The 22,646-nt window shown below is 44.3% G+C and overlaps 1 protein-coding gene across 1 annotated transcript in view; it reads right to left on the bottom strand.

Annotated features, from left to right (window-relative positions):
- Positions 1 to 22,646, bottom strand: part of LOC146184020 (uncharacterized) — a 135,163-nt gene that overhangs the window by 87,604 nt on the left and 24,913 nt on the right. The window contains exons 3-5 of the mRNA XM_084608786.1: positions 21,324 to 21,447; positions 15,501 to 15,590; positions 12,120 to 12,213 (exon numbers count right to left, since the gene is read on the bottom strand). Of these exons, the coding sequence (XP_084464912.1) occupies positions 12,120 to 12,213; positions 15,501 to 15,590; positions 21,324 to 21,447 (308 nt within the window). The remainder of the gene's footprint in view (positions 1 to 12,119; positions 12,214 to 15,500; positions 15,591 to 21,323; positions 21,448 to 22,646) is intronic.

Raw genomic sequence — 22,646 nt, 5'->3', positions numbered from 1 at the left:
AGGAAAAATATTGTCCCCTTTCTACGATAAAATGAATAGTAGGGCACGGAACTATAACACTGCATAAATTAATATAATATAATTTCAAAGAGCGTCTCCCTAGGAGAAATTGCACGAACACTCGTACCCTCTGCCACTTTACTGGTACAGATAAAATGTTTCGACAGTCTGTCAAGTACAACTTGAAAACCTGAACATGCACAAGCATGCCTCTGCAACCTTCCCACTGAAGTTCCAATATAGCGCAAGCAGTGGAGGCTCCAAAGAAAAGGAGAAAAAATGATATAGTGGGCAGCCGAAGATAATCACCAGCGTTTCAGTCATGTTTTTTTTTTTCTTTTTCTTTTCCTTTTTTTTTTTCCGAATGTTGCGTTCCGGTGATGATAGTAAAGGTGCCGCAGTAGCTGCCGGGGATGTTTTCGGTGAATGGGCAAGTAGGAAACAGCCATGTGAAGCTTCTCCAATACAAAAATGTGATGTTGAATCGGGTTTTGCCACTGCATTTCCGTCATTCCCCTCACTAAAAATTAAAAAAAAAAATGATAAGGCTCAACGCTGCTGAACCGAATGTCGAGCTTAGCTCAAATGAGAGAAACCACTGTAATCAAGAGTTCGACGAAATGCAGTCTGATCAGGTGGTGGCATAAAAAAATATACAGGCTCATTGACCAAGTCAAAGTTTCATGAAAACGTACTATCGTTTCGGCAGCCCTACAGCTTCCTTGTTCGAGAAACCAGACAAAAAGCATTCGTTTATATCTTCTTCAAATACTTTGACTTGATCAATGGCCCTATATATATATATATATATATATATATATATATATATATATATGAGAGAAAACACTGAATTGGTTTCCCGTTTGATGTTTTTATTTGCGCTTACTTTATTTATTTTATACGTGCATGATGTCCCGTCCTCTTCCCAGGTAATTCCGCTTCTTGGAGGAGGATATACCGCTGATTGTCCGAAGCATTACGGCGTCTAGGGTAAACCGTTGATGCATTCGGCAGGGAAGCTGGTTTGGCGTTCATTTTGCTATAATGCTATACTTGCCTAGCATCGCCTGCTACCGCGCTTTGCCGCTGTGGCCGGGGGCTTGGAGTGTTCGGTCTAGTTTGCCTGGGCACAGTGAAGACGGCGATGTTGCTATGGTGATGGCTCTGTTTACGATTCTTAGAAAAACGCGCCACTCGCGCAAGTGAGCAACAGAGCTAACGCTCTAAAAGCCCGTCGGCAGGCAGAGCGTTTCCAAAAGAATGGGGCCCTTATCTCGAGTAAGGTAGATACCGTGTCAGCCAGGCGTCCTCTCACCCGCCGTCTCAACGCCCAATTTGTTGACTTTATATTTGAACCTTGTTTGAAGCAACTCGACTTCCTGTGCTATGAAAGGTATCCGATCATGTTAGCAAAAGTGACATAGAAGCGTGTGAGAATTTCGAAGCATACAAAGAACGTGCTTCCGTTTGACCACATGAAGCAAAGCCGCTGTACTGCATTGGTATGGACAAATTCACAAATTATAGCACATGCCAAATCTGACCGAACGCGATCTGATCGATGCGTCTAATCGTTTGGCATTTGCAGGAAAACATTTGGTAAGCATGGGCGCTCTTGCATGGAGTAAAAATTGGGCTCTGATTATTATGTTGCAAATGTGTGAATGTACAAGTGCCACATCACGAAATCATTTACTACCAACATATGAAGCCAAAAGGCGGGCTCAACACTAAAGTATACTTGTTGCATACGTGTGTGCGCCCTGTAAAATGAGTACAATAAAGTAGGCTACAAGCTACAGTAGTCCACCCAATATATTGGTTCAGAAAGCGCATACATCATCACGGGAAGCTGCAGCAGGACAGGTCAGCGTCTTCCATAGCATGCTACTTTTCACATCAGATTTCAGTGTCGAGTGAAATTCTGCAGGAGAAAAATGTTTCTAGGGGATTGATTGTTCAAATTTTATTCTAATTGCCTGAAAATACTGTGTTCCTTTAATTGCACGCACACACACACACACACACACGCGCGCGCGCGCACACGCACGCACGCACACGCACGCACGCGCGTAAAATAAAATGAAGACTGTGGAGCATCCAACTGGGAGTGGGGAAGTGGCCGCCATAAGCGCCTAAAAAACTGTCCCCGTTAGGTCCTTTCTTCTGACAACCTTCCTTTACAACCCCTTCTCCCCTTCCCCCATTTCCCACATAGTTTAGTGTGAATGCGCCTCCTCAGTGCCGAAGAGAGCATGAATACATGCCGGCCTCCTGCGCGATACATAGCCTCTTGGTGGATTTCACATCTATTTCGGAATATCGATTCTTCGCAATCATTCACTTATTTGCACATTGTAACTTACCAGCTCTAGTTTCCAAGATTGGACAAGCACGAACAAAAAATAAACAAGGGCGACTGTTGACTGAAGTTCAGCTAATTATAGCTATATTATCATATTTGTAATCACGTTTGATAAAGCAAATTTCTGGTGACCGCAAGAGCTGACAGCTTCCACTACAGTCAAGGAGTGTTCCGATCCTTACTATATCTATGGCATCAACAATAGGGAGGTTTAGAATATGGTACCCCTACCGCTTAGGGGGACAGGGCAATAGCGCGGGTGACAGTAGGAGCACAATTCTCTATTATAGCGCGCACGCTCCGCTATTACTCTATCCCACTTACGGGTAGGGTCGCCGTATTCTAAAGCTCGCTAATGATCACTCGATTGCACAGCCCAAAAGACGAGGATCAAAAGAACACAAGACAGGCGCCGACTTCAACTAAGGTTCATTGACGAAGTGTGCAGAAATAGTGCCATTCGCTTTTCCTTTTCACTCGTACTAAGATTGCACTGTGCTCCTAAGTGCCTCTAGCCTGTGCGCACTATAATAGAGAATTGTGCGGGGGGGGGGGGGTGAGAGGCGCTTAGAAGCACAATTGCCTATTGTACGCGTGATCCTGGTTGGACCTGCTGGGGTGCCTCTGCTTTTCGCTGTGCTGCAAACATCTTGTGAGACGATGTATCGGCAAGAGAGGGAAGCCTCTTGTCCAATTGTCAGGGCGCGTATTGTTCGAAGTAGTGGTGCTGTGGGTTGAAGAGGGGAGTTCAATGGGGCAGCCCATGCTGCTCAGGACGGGGACAAAAATCCTCCCCTTCTCTGCCTGGACACTGTTGTGGAGCCGCAAAAGTCTTTGAAAGTCCACGCAGCAACACAAGAAAAGCGTTCAGGCAGCTCAAGTCGAGAGGGCCGAGTGGCTGGATACTCAATTCCTCAGTCATGGATTAGTGGCGTAGCCTGGTGGCAGAATATGAACTACTTCCAAGATGGCGACCGTAGAACCGCCACCTTAAAGACCAGCACCGGCTGCGGGAACGACTGATAACGATCGCGAAAGCGCATCATAAACGAGCGAAGCGGCAGCCGCGACGAAGAACGTTAAAAACAAACAAAAAAAATGGCGTCAGTCGCGCTGGCCAATGGGAAGCGCGAGACGAGGGGCTCGCTTCGCGAGCGCGCGCTCCAGCCAATCAGCGGACCGGAAACGGCTTTCGAAAAACCCGCGACGGTGGTCGTTCTGTTTGAGCGACGTCATTTGGAGATGTCGCAAAATGCGCACAAAGAAACAAGCTTCAAAACAAGTCCAAGATGGCGGCGACCAGCCGGCTGCTTCACCCGCGGCGCGCGCGGGAAGTTCGAACAATTTTCACCCCTTTTTTGGCCATTTCGAGGCTCCCGTGGCGTTTTAAATGTCGATTTTACCGTATTTCCCGATCGAATTCAGTGTTGATATTTTGAAGGCTAGTGCTCAAAGGTACAGACATTCTGAAAATGCATTTTTCTCAAAATCAATTTTTCGCCCATTTTTGACCAGTTTAAGACCCGCGTCCCCCCTTAAGGGTTAATAAATAAATGATGAACTCTATAATACAGTACCATTCCTACACTCATCTCTGAACAAATAGCATAGAGTCAACCTTTTATATTCATCGCTGACGGGTGTTCCATGAGTGTAAGTGGCAAATGAATAATAAGCAAAAGTTTCGAACAAAATAGTAGGGCTGTGCTTGCATTCTACAATGGGCATCGTCTCAAAGCTCTAGTTGCAAAGAAGTGTGTTACTGATTAAAACATGGTTACTGGAAGAAGCAGGGCACAAGTGCTGGGACTCAGTGTTTGAAATATATATGCCATGTTGTTTTATATTTATGATTAAATATTACTTTAGCATTTAAGAGACAATACTGAAACATTTGTTTGTAGCATTAAAATAATGTTTATAATGCAACATAAAAATATAAAACATGATAACATTCAAGTAAATATTAGTAAAATGTTTCTTTTAAATTTTTTGTAATGTTATTTTCTCTCACAAAATGTCAGGCAACATAACATTATTCTGATGTTCGGTGATACCTGGGATGTGACTATCCACTTCGGAGTTTTTGGTATTTTTTGCTTAGATGTTCTTTCTGCATGAAGTCAAACACAGAAGTATTTGCACTCAGCTGGAATCAGCCTCTTGCACTGCATACTGAAGCTCAAATAAAGATGTTCCTGAAAGAAGCCCAGTAAAGTTATAGGTGAGGCAGTTGCCCAAGCAATGTAATGGATTGGGTATTGGAGTATAATAATAGAATAGATACTACAAGATGCGAGGAAAAAGATTAGCAGATGCTGGCTTGACCTTCACACAGAGGAAGGAAATCTTTAAGTAACCTAAAAAAAAGAGTTAAAAACCTGCTAAAAAGCTAAGCAGATGGTTACAATGATTTTTATCACCATTGATTCTGTTTCAAAGATGTCTGAGACCATGGAAATGCCTGAAGACAGTGATGTCTAGTATTACTGAAATGTATGACATTTTTTCAGGATGAGACTGTTACAAGGATCAAGTGCTAGTAAAGCACCTCAAGGTTGCTGAAGAATGCTCAGGCGGCAGCATGGGTCGCACAACCGTGCCTGGAACTGGTCGCTAAATTGGGTTTCACCGAGTCATCCCCAAACCTTTTCGTGATCTTTCGTGTCTTTCCAAACCTTTTCGAGATTTTTCGTGTGTTAGCTATTTAGGTGTTAGTTGCACCATCTGCAGAAACCTTACCAAAACATTTCTGCATTCTGCCATCAGCGATGATAAGACTATCGAATGTGAAAGTAGTGATCATCAAAAAACATGAAAAAAAGAACGAACAAGGCACTGATACTGCTAAACAATCAGCTTAAGCTGGCAGCATTACAAAACTGGTTCTTAAACTTGATGATCCTCCCTCTACATATTGTCGCTGCCACCACTCTTGCTAATTTGAAGCCTTCGTCATCCACCATTCCTCAGTCTTGCTATGTCATTGGTGAATGTGACTGCAGGGTACCAGAAAGATTTAGTTTGCCAGAGGTATTAATGTAGATATATACCAGTTTACCGGACCCTTCTACTGCAGCTGCAGTGGTCATGATTGCCCCCGCCCTCATCGATGCGTGTATGCAGACTTCCGGTAAATTGGTATAAGGCTATGTTATAGTATGTCAGTGGGAGGCGAAATCTCCATATTGTCCCGACGTCTTGTATGATCAATGACCGTCCTCCGCATCACCTATAACATTGAGGCACGCCAGCTGCAGTGTCGTGCACGTGCACTGGCTTCCCGGTTTCTTTCTTTTCTTTGCTGTCTGCAGAGAGGATCTCGTCTAATGCCTTGACAATGCCTTGCAATCACATTCTGGCAAAGATAGTGACCATTCACTCATAGGTGTTGAGCTCCAGGAGCCCCCAAATCCAACTACATCATTCACTCATAGGTGTTGAGCTCTTGGAGCCCCCAAATCCAACTACATCCTATGCATAAGGCACAGCTTGAGAGGCTTTCATCCCAAACTTAGTCACAAACCACACCGCCCAAACCATGAAGTCCATGGCCATATGTCAGAGCAGCCAGCTCTCTATGAATTTCCCGCTGCTGCTCCCTCCTGCACCTCATATGTCTACGTCACTTCGTTTGAGGATGTTGAAAACTGGCTGCACTGCTACCAGGTCACTGCAATCAATATGTAGGACGAAGACTGCTAATATCGAATCGTTTGTTTTGCCCTTCATTGCGTGCTTTTAGAAGCCACAAGGCGAGATTTGCGGCATGTCGTGAACAAGTTCTTCTGATATAAATTAGACTATGAGATAATGTATGCATATGAGTGAGCCTGTAGGTGTTTGGATGTGAAATTTGCTGAAAGTAAAGCGATGCAGGAGAATATTGTTATCATAATGCATGTCTCAGATGTTTCAGTATCGCTCGGGTTCATTGGCGGTACAGCAAATTCTACAAAAATTCATCACCAATTCCACAACACTATAGCAGTGCGGAGTGAAAAATATTTCGGTGCCTCAAAATCTGCTGCACAAAAGCAAAAAGATGTCCTACTGTTATAAAGTCCAATGATGCAGGATTGAATCGCGGCTGTGGCGGCATTTTTTGATGAAGATGAAAAGCAAGGCAGGCGCCCATGTTCTGTGCAATGTCAGTGCAGGTTAAAGATACTCAGGTGGTCGAAATTCCTGGAGCCATTCAATATGGCATCTCGCGTAGTTTAAGGGAGGACGCGATCTTTGAAAACCAAAAAATCACGAAACAGTCGATTTTTGGAAGATTATATATCGGTAGTATGTCTTTTAAACTACCCTTTCTGTAATTATCAATGCCCAATTCGCCGTAGAAATACTCAAAATTAATTATATAACAAGCGGCGGCAGCTGCAGAGCAGCGAGCAAGCGTCGAAAATTCCCAAACTTCGCGCCCGCACCATTCCTCTCCCACCGAACTGAGTGCCGTCTCTTGGTCTTGTTTTGCTTGTCAATTCTTGTGCTTTCTTCTGCCGTCCTCAGCGGCGGCGACGGCAGTGCGGTCGAGGTGTGGCTTGCTTTCGAGTGGGAGCCTCGCAGCTGCTTTCGAGTTTCCTGCGCTCAAATTCAAGGCTGCAGTTGAGCAAAGCGCTCGCTCTGCAAGAACGCGGAGTATCGGGCTACTACTATTGCCTGCTGTGCCCGCTGATGCGTGAGCATCTGCCAGCTACCTCCCCACGTCGTCTGCTCTGGCTCTTTGCCATCGTTGGCTATCGTTGTACTTCGTGCATTCTGTTTACCTTTGGCCATTTTTGAAATTGCCAGATTTATGATCTCTCGTCTGCCCTCTAAATGGTTTCGAGCAACGTGGTAAACATTGCGTGGTCGCTCACGATGCCTCGAGATGCGACACACATTCAGTGCACGGAAGCGAACGCAGTCCTCAAAGCGAGGCGGGCCGACGACGACTGCATTGATGCCTGCAGCATCCTAGCATCTGTTACAGTGGGACTTAGAAAACAAGGAAAAAGGAGCCCCACCTTGTCCAACAATACCTACCCAAAAATTACTTTAATGAATTTTGCAATGCCCGCACATTCTGCAAATTCAACAGGCCTGGACCCACGTGACCCATATTATACACTTCTGTAACTTGAGAACCAGCATACACAGCTTTATGAAACTTGATGGTTATTCAAATGTCCATGCTGTAAGCCTGCCCTAAGAATTTCATTGAGATATTTTGACAAACAAAAAAGTTGGTGTTTTCTCAACTTTCTAGGGCAGTTTTCTCAGAATCACTTTTTTGCCTAGTGTAGCTGCTTAGGACAGCTGTATCTCGGCAGCTGCTTATCAGATTTTCATGAGGTTTCTTTTATTCCATACCTCAATTATTTTCTGCGGGCAAGACAATTTCCTTTTTCGAAATATTTTGTCTGGAATTAGTGACAAACAATTAAAATTTGGTTAATGCAGATCTAATTAATAACACTGATTTTAGGACTGGGCTAGAATTTTTCAGCGCGAAAATTCAAAAAAAGGAACTGGTCTTGCCCTGGAGTAATTGTCGAGGAATGACAATAACGAATTTCATAGTGCAAGCATGTTTTGCAAATTCTCCAGGCCTGCCCCAAGGGAGCTTTGTAGTACATCTTGATATACTCCTCTAACTTGAGAACCAATGAATCCTGCTCCATCAAACCTGCTAGTTCTTGAAATGTTTGTACTATGAGCCTACCCTGAAAATTTCAAGTATCTCAAGAATTAAAAAAGTTGGTGTTCAAGGGTAGCCTCCCCCCTTAAGTCGCATTGGGACATTAAACCCCATAAAACCAAGCATTATAGAGCACCGTGACACAAAAGTAAACATTTTATATTTTGTGAATACCTGCAAATCAATACAGTTGAATCCCGCTATAACGAAATTCACGGTGCACGAAAAAAAATTCGTTCTCGCGGAACTTCGTTATCGCAAAAATTTGACGTGAAACGCAGAAAGAATTGCCCAAGCAGCAGCAAAGGCGTTTAATGCCAAAAATCTGTAAGCTTGGTTTGCTTACGCTTCACGGCGAGCAACGCCGTCACGCGATTTTCGCACTCGGTCAGCAAACCCATTGCAACATCGTCGTCTCGGACAGCAACGAAATTCCTGATGACATCAAAAGCGTCCATCACCTGTACGGCGGTTGCCGCAGCCGGCGCTTCCTGTACGTCGTCGTCTTCTTCATCGGAAGAGTCCTTATCATTCCGGGCAGCTTTTATGATCTGCTCATCACTCACATCTTCGTGAACAACAACACAAGCGTCAGCGCCGATGTATTCGTCGAGCTCGAGATTAGGCGGCACGGTTCCTATTTCTCCCAGCGTTTTCCAGGCGGCCGCGATCCCCGGAGCCGGTGACGCCTCTTCGTCGTCGTCTGTAACGCCTGGTGTTAGGCCAGCAGAGTGTACGGGTCGACCTTCGGCAAATCCGGCGTGCCTGAAACAGTTCACAATTACTGAGCGCCCCAGTGTGCTCCAGGCAGCAGACATAATCTGCAGTGCCACGTACAAGTCCACCTTCGTGTCTCGGCCGGTTTCAGTGTTAAAAAGCAGCCGCTGAATTAACCTCCCGCGGTAAGCGCGCTTCAGGCTAAGAATCACGCCCTGATCGAGAGGCTGTAAGACAGACGTGCAATTGGGAGGGAAAAACCTCAGCTCCGTGTTAGTGAGCTGGACTTCGTCGGAGTGATGCGCTGAACAATTGTCCAAAAGCAAGCAAACTTTACGGCCCTGCCGCTTCATGTCGCGGTCGAATGCCATCATCCACTCGGTGAAAATAGCGCGGGTCATCCATGACTTGTTCGCCTTGTACTGCACAGGTAGGCTACGAGTTCCCTTAAAACAGCGCGGCTTGGCACTTTTGCCTATGACTAACGGCGGACGCTTGTCCGAACCATCCATGTTTGTGCAAAGCAGCACTGTGATGCGTTTTTTGCTGTGTTTACCGCCGTGACAGCGCTGCCCCTTGAAGTCGAGCGTCCTAGCCGGCAACATCTCGTAGAATAGCCCGGTCTCGTCGGCGTTGTAAATGTCTGCAGGCGCGAAGTTGCTTAAAATTCCGGCCATGTTACTCGCCTTCCAAGCAGCTGCTCCGTCCACGTCTGCTGACATTGACTCGCCGCACAACACTTTTCCAACGATGTTATGGCGGGCCTTGAAACGGTTTAGCCAGCCAATGCTGGCTTTAAAATCATCAATGCAAGTAGGCATGCATAGTTCAAGGCTTTCTGCTGGACGATGCTTCCGGACAGGGGGACGTTGCTGGCTCGTGCTTCCACAAACCACGCATGCACTGCTTTGTCCAACTCTTCATGGAGGGGCCGCGTCACCTTTTTGTGCTTCGAGGATGTGCCTGAAGCAAGAGCCATTCTCACGCTGTCCTTATTGCCTAGAATCGTTGACAGCGAACTTGCAGGAATTCCGAAGTCTTCAGCAATTGCCGCTTTCTTCCTTCCGCTTTCTGCTTGGGCGATTATTTGAGCTTTTTGCTCAAGGGAAAGAGTTTTGCGTTTTTTCACTTGCGTTGCCATCGTGTCCTGCGGATGAAAACTCGTCGTTGTCGAAGAGAAAGGCAGCGAGTGAACAACGCGACCACGACACAAAGCCAAAATGGCGGAACTGCAATCACGTGATTTCATGCTTAATGTGGCTTTGGATTTGACTTGGACTTCTCGCCAATAAAACTAGTTTCGGTTTCGATTTTGAACGCGAAAATTTCGTTGAAGCGGAAACGCTCTGCAAAAATGGTTCGTTGTGCAGAGAAATTTAGGCCATTAATTCTTATAGGATACTCGCGGGGAATAAAAAATTATTCGTTGTCGCGGAAATTTCGTTGTGGCGGTATTCGTTGTGGCGGGATTCAACTGTAACTTTAGGTTGTTACCTTGTTATAAGCATCAAGCATTTGTCTAATAGAAATAGAACTGACAAAAAATTATTACAGAAATACAAACTGAAAATGCAAACGAGAACCTGTAAGAGACATTATGATGAACAGTAAACATCACTTTAGCAATATTATCAAACAAAACACTTATCACTAAAGTGAGAGTTCAGTTAAAGATCAGCAGAGGAAGTTGAGTAAAATGAAGCGGTCTCATGTGATAAATATAATGAGTCGGATTTATTGTGCGAACATAAAATTTTTCCTACTGACATTTTTTGGGTTTATAGAAAGTAGCAAAGCTATCTCCCCGTCCGATATGATCGGGATAGTGGAAAGATATATAGCCTTTCTGGGAAAGTAGCACATACCAATGCCAAAGTTTCATGGCATATTGCTTTGTCATCTTGGTTGTACACCAGGTATACAACTTCTTCACCTCCACCAGGTTGAAACGATTGTTCTACGAACACACACGTCTAGCAAGGCAGTGAGTGTTGGTTCCGGTCATGTACCCTCCTGCAGAATCCCACATTTGACATGAATATTCAGCAGTAACACTTGGCTATCAATTTACACCAAATGTCTGAAGTCCACAGCTAACAGACATTGACCTAAAGACTGCTGCGCAGTGTGTGCTGTTTTCAATGTGTAAGAAGGCATGTGCCCCAATTTAAAATTCAGCCTGTAGACTGAACTAAAGCTACACTAAACAGAAAAATGAAGGCATCAAGGAAGTGCTGGGCGGAAGACATCGGAGTTTCACACATACAGAGGCTGACCTCTGATGCCTGCCTTCTAGTGTGCCGTAATATGGGCTGCCTCTATCAGCGAACAGCATATATGCTTTAGACAAAGGTGGCATTACCCAAGTGATAATAAAAGTCGAAACCCGCGATAACGAAATCTCGGGAATACGAAATTCTCACCGCTACGAAATATTTCCGGATCCCTGGCAAATGCCCATAAAGGCCCCCCAATGTATTTTGCATCTCTCAGTAACAAATCATTTTCATACCACGATCCCACGATAACGAAATTTGCTGCAATGCTGTCCGTATATTGTCTCCTATATTATGAATAACAGCGTCAAAAAAGTGCTCAAATTGAGTACACTGCCACAGCGCACTTGCGTGGCTGCAGCGACAATATTGGCGCCTAGCAACCTTGCAGCCGGCGTGACTTTAGCAACCTTGAGCCGGCGCTAGCCACCATACCGGCACATCGCGTGCCCTCTGTAATCGGTTTCGCAGGGCAGTGCTCGCAGAGGCCACGCCTGAACACGTTCAGAGCAAGACCTCCAAGATCAACCGCACGCGTTCACAGCAACGAAATTCTCGTGAAAGCGAATGCTTTTGCTGTCCCCGGCGATTTCGTTACTGCGGGTTTCGACTGTATCTACTCTGACAGAGTTTTCCGCAGAGCAGTGCAGAGTGACTGCTTTGTGCCTGCATTTCGAGCTTCAGCCGCAGAAAACACACTTCAGTTTGTTGCCTATTAGGGCAAGTATGCTATGTGTGAACAAATACTACTTTAGAATAACTCTGCACGCAGCCATGAATCGAATGTCACTAGCGATAAAGCTCTACCCTTGCCAATGCACCTACACCACAATTCTAGTACACTAGGCTGACTCATACAGGACAACCTTAGTGGTTCATCGCGCTGACACCTAGAACGACAATAACCACAACAAAACAGAGTGCGCTCTGTTTATTGTCGTTCTGGGTGTTAGCCCGGTGAACCACAATGAATAACCAACTAGGCCCAATTCTCGCCATTTTCAGACAGCCTTGCCATCACTGAAAGAAAGACCTGTTCTGGTTTTTTATGAAACAAAAAGCAAGGGGCTCTTACAGAACATTCTCCAGCGAATCTTGTGGCTGGCTTGCCTGAGTGGTAGAATTCCCACCAGAAGTGCTGGGAACCTGCTTGCTTGGCCTTCTGGTGCCTGCGTGCAAAGACAGGACACACGACATCTAAAACAGCTCTTTGTAAGGGACAACCGAAGTTAAAAAGCAGGACATACAGAGGCCTTGAGATGTCACTGGCCGTAAAACTAGAAAAGCACAAGTAGGATACACATAAGATAAGAGCACAACACAAACATCATGGTGCTGTAATTACTCCCTGGATAGAGCCCATGCCAGATCAATGGTTACTCTAGTCTAAATTTCTTCTTATGCCATGAGACAAGAATGAAAAAATAAATAGGGCTCCGCATGACATGGACATGAAAGAAGCCAGGTGCAATCACAGCATAGGAAAGCAATGGGAAATGTGTATTTGTAATCATGCTGATGAAAGCAACGATGGCATAGTACATGCGCCTGGCATGCAAGCTGACCACAGTTCAAACCTCAATCCCACCTGAGTTATCCACTCGATCAAAATGAAATTTGAATGTCAAAGCAACTGTTAACCTTGCTGGGCTTATTCAGGCTAAACAGAGGGAACAGGATTTAGTCCGTGGTTGCAGAACTTGGCTGAAACTGCCTATATGAATGCACTTTTAAATGCCAGCTCTCAGTCTAAAAAGACTGCTGAGCAACAGACCAAGGTGGTATTCAGAAGGGTCATGTAACGAATGCTGCTAATCTTCAGCTTTGGACAAGCCGCCATTAAAAACTGAACCTGGCAACTCTTAAAGCAACGTTATCAAGCGAGGCTAGCATAACACTACTTTTTAGGAACCAGCAGACATTAAAAAGGATGTCACAGGTGTTAGTGAGGGCAAGATGACAGATGAAGCATATACACTTCCGAAGAGCTGACCTGTACGTACATATATGCCATCATGGTTTAGCGCACAGACAAGTAATGTAGTGTGAAATAGTAAGTGCAAAATAGAACAGTTCTGCAACAATAGCGAGACGGTGGCAGTTACTGTGATCAAGCTTATATAGAGGTGCAGCACTGTCCACCCTCAGTTTGAACATGCTGTCTTCAAAATGCCATGGATTCATAAAAAACCAAAGTGATCCAAGCATAGAGAGACCCAGAGATGGTGCTTCATATGACTTGCCACTTTAATGTATGGCTCTGTCGGATGCAGTAGCAATTTGAAGACTGCGACCCCAATCAAATGACCCTCTACAGGTTGAAGTTGATACAAGACGCTTCTGCACCCAGTCATGACTGAATAGTCCAAATTTACCAAGGTGGTGCGACATTTACAGTGGGAAAAATACTGTAAAGCCCAGTTCAAAGTAACAATGAGCAACATCAGTGCAAAGGTAGGGAGGAAGCAAGCTGGAGATAATGCAATGGCTGACTGTGGCATGGGCAGGCAGTTAGAATTCACAGACCGAAATAATTTTATGCAATCAACACAAATCCGATTGATCAGAAATGCTTGAGATTTTATATTAGAAAGAGTAGGTAGAAATGTGTCATCCTTGCCTTTGGTAAGCTTTTAAAGGAAGAAATGAAGCATCTGGAGTGATTTTTGTTGATTGCCAGTGTCTTTGACAATGCTATTGTTAATGTGGAAGTCATCGTTTTTCAATATATTTGCTGGCCTGAATGTAAACAAAATGAACAAAAGCTAGGATGTGTCTGTGCCTTCCCACTTTTCTGTGTGTCTTATCAAGCTATTACTGCTTCGAAAAGCTATGCACCATCTTGCCTGTCTACATTTTCTGTTAAAACTATTTCCACTTTGCTGTGGTGCAGCTGTACACTCCTCGCTGACTCTATATGTCAAAGACCTTATATTGCGAAAGCAATACTACTCTAGTTTCCGAGCCTTCAGCGTAGCGCGGCAGTAGCCACGTATGTCTTACCCATGTGACGCTGTGATGTCACACCTCATGTGACACTAGGATGAGCTGGACTACCAACTCAAACAGTCGGCGTAGCGCGGCAGTAGCTACGTCTTACCCACGTGACGCTGTGACGTCACACCCCACGTGACACAAAAGCGAGAGACAGGTTCCCAACTAAAGCGGCCGGCGTGGCGCGGTCGGAGCCGCGGCTCAGTTGGCAGTAGCTGCCAACTTGGGTCTCGTTTCACATGGGACGGTTATGTCAGAATCAGCCGGCTAGGACCCTGGCATTCATGTTACCCTATAGGCCACTAAGGCATGTTCATATGGCTTGGTTAAAGCAGGGCTTTATATGTGGGCTGGGGAAGAAGAAAAAGAGAAGAACGCTCGGTCACCCACAGCTAATGCTTTTGCTCAATATTTGGTTCAGCAGCGTTGAACTCTTCTAATTTTCTTCTCATCTTGCTTTTCCTCCTCTGCTCTCTGTGGCAACAGTCTACACCGTATTTTCATTCATGACATCATTCTAACGCTGCCGCATTGACAATTTACATGTCATAAATACCTTCTTCGAAACACGGGAATCAGAAGTGGACTTGGATAAGCCCAAAATTCGAGACAGAATAATGAAACACAATATAATGCAGACCAATCCTGGTGCCAGTTTCAATGTGGAGGTGACTGGCTAGGTGAGACATACCGGCATAAGATGGTAATGATTCATATGAGCCTATACACATAGAGGACGGAGAAAGCTAGTAGAGAAGATGACCATCAACAAGTTAGCGGAAAGAGGCGTAGGGTAAGTACAGGAATTCAGATTTTTGTAGCAGAAAAGGTACGATGCTTTACCATAATTTAAAGCAGCGAATTTGAACCTCAGTTATCACTACAGGGTGTGCTGCAAAAGCCAGTTAGGTTAGCTAGTTAGGACACCATTACGCTCACTTAGGCAATGAAAAATCTGATTAAGAAATGCCAAATTATTAAAATTCACTCAATCCTACAATCGTCTAAGAGGAAATGACATAGGGCAAAAATCAGATGTATGCACTAAGAAAATAAAGGCAATATAATTCCCAAAAGGAATAAGGTAGTTAAGACTTCACAGCAGTTAACACAAATCTGTAGATTCATTGAAAAATCGAGACAACAGTAAAACAATAGGAGGATAATAGTATAAATAATAAGTATGCAGGCAATATTCAACACAGAACTAGACATACATGATCCATGCATACACACGCCTTGCGTTCAAGCACTGCATTTACCTTGAGCCTACCAAGTGCAAAATACCTGTCAAAAATAATGCCTATTAGGTGCCAACTACTTGCAAAGCACTGCTTCTACTGGGCAGAACAAAACGAAAAAGGTAAATATATAGCCTGGCCTGCCAAAGTATGCCAAGATATATATATATTTACCTTTTTCTTTTTGATCAATTCATCATGAATTAGAAAAATGCACGTACCATTATTATCCCAGTTCTCATTGACCTCCGTCTTTTTGCTGCCATCAAATGCCACGATACGTTTCATCACAGGCACATCTGTATCAGAGGCTGCGCAGAGTAAACATGCAGTGTGAGGCGTCGCATGCTCTTTCAACCAAAGCAAATGACTCTGCACATGGTCCAGATGATGCACATGGACTTATTTTAACAGCCATCAGTCAAGGTGGACCTAGCCATTCTCAGTAGCATTGCATATGTTGCAGGGCAAGAGTCTAGTTTCAGATTAGTGTAGTTTACAGGGTTTAACATCCCAAATTGACAGTCTATGAGGGATGCCATAGTGAGCATCAAGGTTTGCGCGTATGGAAATGCAGAGCATAATCTGAATCCATTCAGGCCTTGCTGTTGAAAGAAGTGTTAAGCCATCCTTATTTTTCAAAAGAACCATCCAGGGGCAACAGGACAGGTGGAAGGTCATATTTATTGCGAAACACAATGCAGATATTCAACTTACATCTTTGGATCCATAAATCTAATACATTCGTGTGTCTAGCGATTTAAGCTGCCAAAATATGATTGGCGCCTTGTCTGTTTGAGGAGTGCAGAAGTTCTACCAGCTGACGAAATAGACAGCCAAGCAGTATACAGTCAAACCTCGATATAACGAACACGCATATAACGAATTATTGAATATATTGAACTCTTCCAAAATATTTTTGCCAAACACACTTATTTTGAACTTCCCATAGCGAATGTTGTTCGGCATAAAACGGATATAACGAACTTCGCAACGCCAAGGACTACCTCATTTTATTAGCAGGAGGTAGGCTTCGTTGCACCACAAGTGTGTTGTGGAGCGTAGCAAAAGTTCAGGACTATCTCGCAGACGCTCAGAGCGCCACTTCAGCAGCGGCGGCGCGGCGCAGCCGCCGTAGCATGCGTTCGGAGGAGGCTGCGTTGGTGGTCGTGTCGAGTATGGTGCGCGGGTGTGCATAGTGCTGTGATGGCGGTGAACATGAAAAAAGAACAGCACCGACATTAAAGACCAAGCTCGAGATAAAACCAGGGCCTTCAAGGCAGTTTACAAGAGGAGACTGACACTCTTCTCGTGAAGCTTTGTATGAAGCCAGACTAGAAGGTCGACCTGCTGGGAGCATTAAAGCGGCATGGAATCACGTGAAAGGCGAAACAATTGCCAACTGTTTTCGGCACACAGGTTTTGTTCCAGCAGAGGCCCGTGCATCAAGTGACGATGGGGACGATCCCAACGAAACAGAAGCAGATTTCTGCAAGCTCGATGAGGCCTGGAATGATTTTTCGCGCCTTGCTGGTGACATGCCCGCAACAATGACTGTAGAAGACTTTGTAGGCGGCGACGACATCGCAGTGACCACGGCTGTACTGACGGATGCTGAAATCACTGCAGAAGATTCTGAACACCCTGCAGACGAAGCTCAGGCTGACCCTGACGATGAGAACATTCTGACTTCACAAGGAGTACTTGCTGTATTGGATTTACTGCGCCGCCACTGTAGTGCTATTGAGGGCAATGGGTTTGCCCTTGTTGAGTGTTTGCAAACTGTACAACAGGGCGTGACACAACGCGATCAGCACAAAAAAGCAGGCCGTGATAATGCAGTTTTTTGGACGCAAATAAATGGACATGACCCAAGTAAACACCCTCCGAGTTGCTGTGCCTTCTCTGATTGAATTTTGCTGCTCTTGCATGTATGTTCTATGAAATTTTATGCTACAAATTTTGGATATAGCGAACTATTTTCCGAATTTTTAGCTGTTCGTCATAACAAGGTTTCACTGTATGAATTGAGACATTTCCTCTGCCACATACCAGAAAAATAACTTCAATTGAAAATCTGCGGTGGCTACTGCATGCTTTCACTGTCTGCTCGAAGTTGGTGCAGTATGTTTTTTGTGGTAGACAGGGAGCACCTAAAATGACTGTGCTGTATTTTGCGTTTAATGCAAATAACTACTCCCCAATGTCAACTGCTACGGTCATGTCAAATAACACCGTACACTGGAGCACAAATCGCGTTAATCAAAAAACAGAAGGGTGCAGCTCGTGTGAAGACTATAATATATAAGGTTGGCATTCAATTAACACATGCTTCTGCTTGTCAGCCTATTAACAAGGCTGTATGTATTTATGTTTTAAATTTGAAACCTATCTCTGCTTGTCGGTCAGCCCTGGGCAGGCATAGCTGCACACTCTTGATTTGGTAGCTGCCGACAGGGTCATAGTAATGTTCATTTTTATTATCACTCCATGCATGGACGCCACCATCTGTCTTCACACAGAAGAAAACGAAAGCCACCTTTTTTCCATACACTTGGACACCTAAAGCACTCTTTCAAATGTTCTGCTGCCCCACTGTGGTGGTGCATTGGTTAGGGCACATGGCTGCTGTGCCCAAGGATGTGGGATCGAATCCCAGCTGCAGCAGCTGCTTTTTGATGGAGAAAAAACCAAAAGAGCCCATGCGCTGTACAATATTAGTGCTTGTTAAAGCACCCCAGGAAGTCGAAATTTCCACAATCCTTCACTACAACCTGTCTCATAGCCTGAGTCGTTTTGTGACATTACATCCCCCAAAACAAACCAGCCAACCAAACGAAATGTTCTGCCTTTTTTTTCTAACAATGCTCGAGGAATCTTCGCAAATAGAAATATCTGTTTACTTCAACTTTTCAATAGTGCTTATCCCTTCTATGTTTTCATTGCAGTTTCCAAAAAGCCCATTTACAGGACTAGGATGCTTTGTGCTGGCTGTCTTATCTGATGGATACCCCAATGCTTTATACAAAACTGCTTTGAGTCATCGAAAATGACAGTTACTATGCTGTTGTTTCACGAATGCTAATAAAAGAATACTGCAGTGAATGTCATCAGTTTCTAATTCCTTCATTTCCAAGCTACAAGCACCAGAAACTAAGCAAAACTAACGTTGTAGCAACAAGTTCATTTGCAGCTGGCTGGCCTCAAGCACATAAAAAATACCATTCCTCTACATTTATTTCTGAGCTGTACGTTAGATATTCTGAAAGAATGGATGCTATGAACGCTGAGAAGAAAACTCAGCTGCAGTAACTGGAAGCCACCATAAATATTTCCGATCACAAATACAGTAAAAGCTCGTTAATTTGAACTTCACGAGAGCAGAAAAAAATACAAATTATCCGATCGCATGGCCTCAAAAAACTGACAAGAACCATCTGTATTATGGTAAATGTACCATATTTATTCACGTAACGAACTGACTCGCATAATGAACCTACCCAGCCACGATCTGTGCCTACGAATCTGAAAAAAAAAGGCGTCAGTTGTTAGCCGTTAGCGCGTCTCTCCGTTTAGCGGTGTCATGGTCCACAACACATTTCTTCACAGTGTGCCAAGATGCTGCGCAGCGATAGCAGCATGTTTACCTTTAAACTTTAGCTTGAGGGGGGAGGGGAAGCGAATTTGGCAAAGTGCTAGCACTTCTTCGGTTGTGCAAGCCTCCTTTTCAGTATGTTCGTTTTATCATGCTATGAGCGACTGGGGCTACTGCAACTCCAATCAATGAAACGTGCGATAGCAGCAAGTGACTTTTGAAGCGAACGATGCTAAAAGCCGGCGTCGTGATCGGGGCTGACTTGCGTGCTTCCGTTGATGACTAATGGTTGGAAAGATGGTTGTCAGAAAAAAAAAGAAAAGTTTAACTCATAATGCCAGTCTGAGATCATAGCCTTTCATGGGCATTGGCCGAGACTGTGCCGACAGTACTTTTCAGTATTTCCAAATTAACAGTGTTGGAATTAACAAGTATTTAGTTGCGAGCTACGGAGGTTGCGCAAAAAAGAGAGCAGGCAGCTGCCACCGCGGCCATGCATTGACCTTGCCGTGGCCGCCGTCCCCTCCCTCCAATGCCGCCGGCCGCCGCGCCGGTCATGGCGCCATTTAAGTTCTACCCACTATTCTATGGTTTTATCAGGTTCCATCTTCTGTCCCCGTTTTGGGCAAGTGCAGCCTCTAATTATGCCTTCCAATAGCGGAGGTGTTTCTTTACTTTTGTTTTTCGTCACGTGACGTGCGCCAGCTGCCCAGGCGCGGAGGCGCGTAGCTCAAATTATCCATAGTGGAACCGACTCGCGTTCGCATTAACGGGCTTTTTATACACATATCTCTATGGAGCTTGGCCAGACCAAGTAGTGTAGTTCGAATTATCCGAAAATTCAAATTATCAAGGTTCAAATTAATGAGCTTTCACTGGACACATGAAAGCAATGGTGCCACCAATGAAATACCAATAGTAAGGTGAAGGCTACAACACAGAAAAGTGCAGTAGAAAATTGAAAAACTGCGTGATGCCAGCTACAGTCAAACCTTGATATAACGAATCCCGCGGGATCACATGAAATCATTCATTATTTCGTAATATTGTAATGAAAAATCTGCGATTATGAGCCAGTGGTCAAACCTAGGTAAATGACGTACCTTGGCAGTAGGCACGTGTGTGGACAGGCAAAACATCAAATGAAAAATTTGCACTAACTCCAGAGCCGATTTAATTGAAGAAATCAATTATTTTCTTCTGTCGTGTGCAGCAAACACGACCTCGCACTACATTACACCACTACAGAACATATACCTTCCACTTGGCGCTACACCTCATCAGATGCGTGATTGCACCGAGCGATGAAAGTACGGACTTTATCCATATGCAAAAGAACATCAGACTTCGACTGACCTCCTCTTCAATGCTTCATGATGCTTGAAAATCTTGTCTCGGTCTTTCAAAATGATCCCAGCAGTGCTATGAATGGGGCAATGCTAGCTCTCTGCAGAGGCCGATTCGCCTTTTTTCCTGCGTCGATTTCTTTCAGTGAAAGCTGCATTCATATTTTCTCGGCACTTAACTGGCTGCAATCGCTGTCAGATTTTGCAAAAGATGCCCAGCCCATATCTCCCTGTACTGCCTCATTTGTGGTTTTGCCGTGGGCCCCTAGTGCCAATCGGCCGACGGCTCTCTGATTCATTTCTAATGTCGACTGTACCTCTAATTTTAGGCACAAAACCGCATTTTTGAAAGGGCAATAAGATAATCCATGACAAAAAAAAAAAAAATGTCCCACGCTCGAGAATGGCACGAATAGCCTACCAGCGAACGGCACACAACACAGGAAAAAAAGGCAGGTGGCTAGTCCTGCTCGCTACTAAGTAATAAATCGTAAATTTGTGGGGGCGCTAGAAGCTGGCACTAGATATGCTGATGATGATAGCTACAGATCATGGGCCATGGTGTTTTTTTTTTTTTCATGTGACAGTTACAAATTGCGGCAGTGTTAATTTTAGATGAATTCGTTATACTGATATTCCTAGATTACAGAAGGAAAATAAAATATGTACATTATTCTGAAATATACATTATTTTTAAATTTGTAATTCTGAAATTGTTTTACATTGAAAACAGGAAATCTGTTGGGGATTTTATAAAAATTCGTTAATTTGGTGTTCGTAGTAATGAGATTTCACTTGTCTTAAAGCAGAACCTCAAGGTTGAAAAAAGAAAGTATTTTTGATACATTAATGAGGAAAGAAATATTGACTGTACTTCCGGCATCCAAAGCTCCACATGAACGCATCCTTATGCAAAACATTCAGTGCTACTAGAAGTTTTCGCATCAATTTTTCTATGGTGTAACTTAATCCAGGCTGAGTAAGCCTTCTACGTTCAGGGCAAATTATTGGATGCAGTGGACATCTAATATACAGGAAGCAAGCTGTGCAATGAAAGGTGTAAACACGAAAAGTTGATATAAATGAGCGGTTGGCTGACATACCTGGTGAGGTGTAATTGACGGCTTTGTTCAAGGGGCATGTGTAGATGTGCTGCATAAGCATGTATGGCTCCACTAAGTGGTCAGGAGAGAAGGGACAGCGCTTCATGCCTTCCCCACGGGTCGACTGCAAGAAACAAATCAGAGCTGCAACACATATGCCTCAGGGGAATATCCGTCACTCCAGCATCCAAGGTGGAGTCTCACTCTAAACACCCCTCAGGGTTAGAGCCTAGGGGTAGAGGAGCTGCACACCATGTTTGTTGGAAACTAAAAGTTTATTCGTCCTCTTCGCTGAAAGTGAAGTTTAAAAAGCTGGCAGATTTCACTAACTAGCCTTTGAAACCTTGTTTGCTCTCTTGCAGCCAGCAGTTTAAATGAACATCTTTGGATTAGGTTACCTGTCCCTACATTTCTGTGCGAGTACATTCTGCCTATTTACCTGCTGCTCCGACAGGAGCTTAGAAGCCCTATTGGGAAATAATTAGGATACAGAGTTCCTAAGAAGACAGTACTCATAGCTTAACTAGCAAACATTGCCAATTCAAAGACTTCAAACGGGGAACTTCCCTGAGGAAAGCATGCTTTCATAAAGCCACAAAGCCTACAAGGTAACAATAAAAAAATGGGTATTCAAATTCCAGCAAATGGTTTATAACGCTGCTCACATTTATGTAAAATGGAAATGGGACATAATACTGGCCCAAATGAAGCAGTATTAAGGAATGGCTTTATGCCTAACTGTTTCTTCTTATGCTTCATAACTCTTTTCGCAAAAAGAAGTGTTACGTGGAAGTGCTGCAATGTATACACAGAAAGACACATATGCAGCACAAACCCCTCGCTGCAGTTGTGGCTGACAGCTGACAATTACTTGTGTTCAATATGGGTGCCCACTGACAGGCAAGATACTGAGCATCCTGACCCCGGTCAATAGCAGGCAAGTGGAGACAAGCAACTGCAGGCCACCGCCTCAAAAATAGTGCATCTCATTAAACAACTAACCAATCAATATTCATGGCTCAACAAAGCTGACGCTGAGAGCCTGGATCAGGCGTTGGTGCTCCACTGACCAACTTACATGGTCGCCTACCTCAATCTTGTCACAAAACAAATGCAAGCCTCACAAGCCAAGTACATGAATCAGCCACAGAAAGGTTTCTTGCACTCGTAGTCCATAACACTCTATTTGAACTCATAGAAATGCACCTCACACCTCAATACAATAAGTCCTCACTCACAGCTACTGGCCACGGCATCTTAGAAGAGCTAAAGAATGGCGATCTTAGCTGACTAATTCTGCCAATATGCACCTCGAAATTCTCC

Source organism: Amblyomma maculatum, chromosome 7, assembly GCF_055883805.1.
Source record: "Amblyomma maculatum isolate TAMU_Amacu chromosome 7, ASM5588380v1, whole genome shotgun sequence".
In the NCBI taxonomy this organism is placed as follows: domain Eukaryota; kingdom Metazoa; phylum Arthropoda; class Arachnida; order Ixodida; family Ixodidae; genus Amblyomma; species Amblyomma maculatum.
The sequence above is the reverse complement of the archived record's forward strand: the minus strand, read 5'-3'. Positions and strand labels throughout refer to the sequence as shown.